This window comes from Trypanosoma cruzi, genomic scaffold, assembly GCF_000209065.1.
Source record: "Trypanosoma cruzi strain CL Brener 1047053516553 genomic scaffold, whole genome shotgun sequence".
In the NCBI taxonomy this organism is placed as follows: Eukaryota; Euglenozoa; class Kinetoplastea; order Trypanosomatida; family Trypanosomatidae; genus Trypanosoma; species Trypanosoma cruzi.
In genome coordinates, this window is record NW_001849457.1 from 111,536 (window position 1) to 117,014 (window position 5,479).

Consider the following 5,479-nt stretch of genomic DNA (forward strand, 5'->3'; position numbering starts at 1 on the left):
CCATGGGAGGCGCACTGTACACACTGCACCCGACGTCACGCCTCGAAACGGTGGGCTTCACGGTAACCCGAGACTCATTTTCCAACAACTGGGTCACAGAGGAGTTCACCACCTCGACCAGTTGGTACAGCAATTCACGGTGTGACTTTTGTAATTTCTCCATTGCCACCTCAAACGCCTTTTTGGGACCAAACATAACGGGTGCCGAGGAATTGCCGCTGCCTTGAAGAGACTCGAGTACCACATTATACAAGTTACACAGTCCCACGTCCTGCGTTCGTTTGAGGCGATGGCTCAACCAAAAAAGATCCTCACGGAGGCCCCTCAATGGCTCCTTGTACGCCGACCTCTGGATCCGCGTGTCGATGTAACCATCCTTCGCCGTGACGTGAGAAAAGGGCAACTGAAACGGAAAATGTAAAAAATCCCTCACAGCACCGGTTGGCGCCAGCTGAGAAACCGAGAAGCTGTTAGAAAGTCGCGGCAATGTTGACGTGCTCAGCAACGAAATGGAATTGAAGTGCTGGGTGTTGGCAAGACTGGACGCCAATTCATCCTGCGGTGTCTCCACAAATTTGTCCTCCATTAACATTAGTTTTCTCTCTACATCCTCTGACCGTCGTTCGTGCAACTCTCGTGCGCGATCGTAGCGACGCTTGTACTTTATCGCAGACATTTTGTCGCGAAAGGCCTCTTCAAAGCGCCGATCCGGCACCAGGAGGAGGAGGTTTTCCTTCTCAACCGGCAATGCACGCAAAAACCGGCGCATGCGCATCTGCTCCTCCGTTGCGGCCGCCAAGGCCAATTCCATATCGCGCGTCTTCGTCTGGGCCTCCCTGGCTTGCCGTTGTGCCTTCCGCAGTTCCCGCTGCGACTCGGCGATCTGTGCGCGCAGATGCTTTCGTTCTTTGCCCTCCTCTTCAAGTGCCTGCTGCATTTCCAGCGCCCTCTCACGGAAAAACCGGCGCTCGCTATCGACCCTGCGCAGCAAATCGCGACACTCTTCAAGTTTGGTGTGGAAGGCGCCGACGGTAAGGCCAAAAGACTCGGAGACGGCGGAATTCGACGCCGCACGATCCTCCCGCCCAACAAGAAGCTCCTCCCCAAGAGACTGCGGGCCATTGAAGCCAGCGTCACTGAGACGCCGCGCGTTGTTGAGAAGACTGTGGGAGCTCGCCAGGACACTCTCCACCGTGTCCTGCAGAGCGGTGTCCGCGGTTAAGTGCGGCGCCAAGGGCAATTTGTCGAAGATCATGTGGCAGAATAGGACAAAAATTACCTGCAGAGAAAAAAAAGGTAAAAGAAAAAAATAAATAAAAAGGACGTCACTCTGCAGAAGGCACATTACATATCCTCCTCATGCTTGTTCATGCCTCCCTCCCTCACTCCCTCCCCCATCCTTTTTTTTTTTTTTTTAATGGGGGTGCAATAAATGAGGCATCCAACATCCAAAGACCGGGTAGCCACACTTCATTCAAGGACGTTATTGGTCCCAAAAAGGACCGCCTTCCCTTCACACGTACAGACACACAAAATCCCCCCATTACTCTTTGCATCCAGACGCAATGCAGTGCCATATTCATTCCAGGCAAAGCTGTGACTTAACGCAGTGCATACATCTTTACTTTGAATAAGTCATCTGGCCACTCCTTTTGCATCGTCTCCTTCACAACCTCTACCCCCGCTGCGGCAAAGATTCGCTTGTAATGTGCATCCGATCGTGTTAAACTGCTGTCCTCCTTGTCGACGACAAATCGTTCATCACAACTGCAGTTTTCCTTAAAGAAAATATAACCCCTCAAAGTAAGTGCTGTTTTGCAGTGAGCCAAGAACTTCACGAAATCGTCGTCTGTTAAATAAATTGCTGTCCACTGAATGACAATCAGATCATACGTATTTGGCTTTAGATTGACTGTCTCCATAGAAGAGAGAAAAAATTCTCCCACTGGATACCCTTTGAGTTCTTCCTTGGCCTTTTCAAGCATGTTTTCCACCGGCTCCAACAAATCTGTGACTGTATACAACGTGCTAAGTAAACATTTCGTGACGCGACCAATACCGGCACCGCAATCCAATGCGCGGGAGGTGCCACGGTCGGGTATGGATGTGATAAATGCCCGAGACTCCTTGAGATCTACATCGTGGATGTGTTCCATACCGCCCAGCACACCACTTACTGTCGCCGGCACTTTTGACCAGTACTGCAGGGACTTTCCGTACCATCCGGTTTCAGCGTCGTACAAGTTCCCACGAAGCTCAGCTGCCCACATTTCTTCAGCGGATTTGTAGGTTTGACCATCCGTGTCACAGCCGGGAATGGGCGGCAGGGCATTCTTTAAAGCCTCTTTTTTCTCTCCTGACATTCCCACAGTGACAAAATGTGGCGCTGCTTGCAGAACCCGTCGCGTCGTTAAAAATAAAATTGTCCTTTGAAAAAATAAAATAAAAAAAATAAATAAATAAATCCGACAAACAAACAAACACACACACACACACACAAAAAAAAAAAAAAAAGGGAATCATAATAATAATAAAGGAAATAAACTGTTTCCAATTTCCTCCAAGCAGCCATTGGAAAAGAATACATCACACAGCGGGTGGTCGCTACTGAAAAAAAAAAGCGAGTCACGTTTTCTGGTTTTCCCTCCTTTTTCTCCCTTATAAATCAAGCAGACATAACACCCACGCCTCGTCATCATATATGGGTTCGGGAAGGAAGGCAAAACAAATACAAGGGTTTCCTGTTGATTCGGTCGCCCATCAAACACGCGTTGCAAGGACGTTAATGCACAGTCCTACAAACGATCAAAGTCAAGCGCTCCACCCATCTCCTCAAGGTCTCGTGACGCCGCAGCACACCACGCCAATAACAGAAAGAAGAGAATCATCCCTGGAACAACAAGAAACGCCACCGCCCCTCCGAGTGAGTCGTAAGCGGTGCAGATCCATGCCCCTGCAATGCCCAGAGCCAATACCGTGGGCATGACAGCGAACGCCGAAAGAAAAAAAACGGACGCGCCAACACCGCGTAAGCTGAAGTTTCCTTTACCACGCCTTATAAAGAAAAAGCATGACCCGGCAAGCAACACAAGGCCGTAAACAATAGTTGAAGCCATGGCGATATTCATTGCCGTCGCGCCTGTATCTGTCCCGGAGTTGTTTTCCATTGCGTCGGCCCCAACAGTCTATTCCTGTGATGTGTGTTTCCCTCTTCTTCCTTGATTTCCTGCCGTGGGGCAATTTTTACTTGGAGCTCATCTAGGAGGCGGAACGACAAGGACCGCCTCAGCACACAAGCCAATGAAAAGTGGGTAATGGGCAAGTGAAGGAACTCGCGCAAAAGGTATGGGCTGCAAAAAAACGCAGAAAATCAGAAGATCAAAACCAATCACACAAACAAAAAAAAAAAAAAAAGAAAGGGGGAGAGGTGACGTTTTATATATTTATTTGCATATATATTATTTTGTGTTTTCGAGTAGTATAGGGCTTCTTCCCTGCCTCCCCGTTCCGGCGTCTACCCGCCTGACGTCACAATCACTTTACGCGGCTTCGACAACTTAAAGTTCGGCAGTTGAAGAAGCGACAAAAGCCGATGTCGTCCCACAGCCGCCAGAGCCATTAATGTTACCGTGACGACAGCCGTCAGCACGCTCCCTCCCTGCGGTCGCTTCTCTGGCACAGCATTGCTAACCTCCTCCACTGCCGCAGTCAAGTGCAGCCATGCAACATCATCGCCACTAGCAACATTTGGGATACGGGCCGAAAGGGAAGACGCCGCACGATCAAGACGAAACCGCCGCTCCGGAAGTCGCAGAAAAAGACGAACCTCATTGACCGTCAGTGGAAGGCCGGTGAAGGAAAAGCTGCGCGTGGCGTCCAACGGCTGGGAGCGGAAAACAGCCCCAGTGGAACCGTGTACTACTTGCACATCTATGTACTGGCTGGCATTTAATGCCACCGAAACACTCCCTGCAATACTCAGGGTCTCCTGGGCACAAACAACGAAGACGCAGGATGAAGCCGTGAGAAACGCCAAGATCCCCGCAGCTATAAGAGTTAGTGTAGCAGAGCCTCTCATGGACATCTTGGGCAACACCTCCTATTTGTTTTTGTTTGTTTGTTTGTATTTCTCCTTCTTTTTCTTTTTAGTGGCTTTGCGATGATATTTGCCACTTTTTTTCTTCTTCACCGGCTGCACCACCTATCAACGTATTGCTCTCTCTGTAAACACAAGAAATGCGCAAATGAAGCAATAAATAAAAAGTAAAGAAAAGGGGCACAGACGGTTGCGACAATGACAAGCGAACGTGCATTGGACAGCGTGTGTGTTTGTGTGTGTGTGCAAATGCATGCGCATGTACGCCTCAAATGACGCGTATACTTCTCGCCCTGCCGCCCCAGTGGCACAGAGGCGGAGCAGTTCCCGCGGGTCAGAGAGTGGGACGCAGGCATGCACACTGGTTAGAGACGAGCATGAGATCCACCTGCAGGCAAGGCAAAAGAACCAAAATAACACGCGCATCATGCCGCAGCACTAGTCGTGGAGTCAACAAATGTGAGGAAAGGAGAAAGAAGAGAAATGCATTTGCAACTACCGTCCAGCGACGCTCCAATCCCCCTCTTCTCGCTCGCCTCCCGTCGTGCCCCTCTTCCCTGTGGCGCACTCCACCGAGCGCGTGTCACGCTGAACGCATAAAGGGCAGAAATGCAAAACTACCTACACAGAAACTGCCGTACGCATGAAAAAGAACAAAGAAAAAAGAGATAAATTGCGTAACCCCCCCCTCCCCTCCCAAAAAAAAAAAAAACAGTTTGATAATTCCAGAAAAAAAAAAACCGATGGCAAAAGTTGAAGTTGGGCATAAAACGGCATGCAAGACAATCCACAGGAACCCTCCGGTTCATTTTTCTTTTTCCTTTTTTTTTTTTTTTTTGCTGTTGCTGCCTCTGGTGGTCGTGATGGTATTGGTGAATGGAAGGTCTTCATGTATATATGCATATATGTATATGCTCCAGCATATAGAGAGCAGGGGTGTGTGTCTTGTGCAATGTATATACATACATATCGCATCCATGATTTCCCCACTTTGTCTTCTCGCTTTCCTCTCCATTTCTTCGTTCGAGATTTTCTTCAGGCTACCAGCGTTCACCGCAGATCAGTAGGCTCGTGCGCACGCCCGATCCTATATGGAAATCACCACTGTACCACAAAAACAAGAACCAAAAACAAATATAAATAAATAAATAATACATCCTCGAGCAATTCAGCGCCTAAGCAGGACCCATTTGTCCATCAAAGGAAAAGCAGGCAATATTGCCGTGTTCACCCCCATCCTCCTCTTGAAAACCCGCCCGGGGTTCCTTGGAAGTAAAATCCTCGTCAAAGTTGCACAATATATTGCTACTAGGGCGGAATGGCGGTTGAATCTCCCGCCGACTGAGCTTCTCCCAGTCAATATCCTCAAAAAAAGATGTTTTT

At 49.0% G+C, this 5,479-nt stretch overlaps 5 protein-coding genes across 5 annotated transcripts, besides 4 other annotated features; all 5 read right to left on the minus strand.

Moving 5' to 3' along the window:
• On the minus strand, nt 1-1,345 carry Tc00.1047053503835.39 (hypothetical protein, conserved; the record flags this gene model as incomplete). The annotated part of the gene is made up of 1 exon (XM_799152.1): nt 1-1,345. A coding segment is annotated over one exon (1,345 nt), but the record flags the coding sequence as incomplete, so codon positions are not given.
• Nucleotides 1-5,479: a sequence feature (heterozygous, Esmeraldo-like haplotype).
• On the minus strand, nt 1,602-2,363 carry Tc00.1047053503835.30 (hypothetical protein, conserved; the record flags this gene model as incomplete). Its single annotated transcript, XM_799151.1, has 1 exon — nt 1,602-2,363. One exon carries the CDS (start codon nt 2,361-2,363, stop codon nt 1,602-1,604), a length of 762 nt encoding a protein of 253 aa, XP_804244.1.
• Nucleotides 2,446-2,513: a microsatellite.
• Nucleotides 2,796-3,167, minus strand: Tc00.1047053503835.20 (hypothetical protein, conserved; the record flags this gene model as incomplete). The annotated part of the gene is made up of 1 exon (XM_799150.1): nt 2,796-3,167. One exon carries the CDS (start codon nt 3,165-3,167, stop codon nt 2,796-2,798), a length of 372 nt encoding a protein of 123 aa, XP_804243.1.
• Tc00.1047053503835.10 (hypothetical protein, conserved) lies at nt 3,515-4,084 on the minus strand (the record flags this gene model as incomplete). The annotated part of the gene is made up of 1 exon (XM_799149.1): nt 3,515-4,084. One exon carries the CDS (start codon nt 4,082-4,084, stop codon nt 3,515-3,517), a length of 570 nt encoding a protein of 189 aa, XP_804242.1.
• Nucleotides 4,905-4,934: a microsatellite.
• Nucleotides 5,229-5,250: a sequence feature (AT_rich).
• Tc00.1047053503835.5 (rac serine threonine protein kinase, putative) lies at nt 5,272-5,479 on the minus strand (the record flags this gene model as incomplete). Its single annotated transcript, XM_799153.1, has 1 exon — nt 5,272-5,479. A coding segment is annotated over one exon (208 nt), but the record flags the coding sequence as incomplete, so codon positions are not given.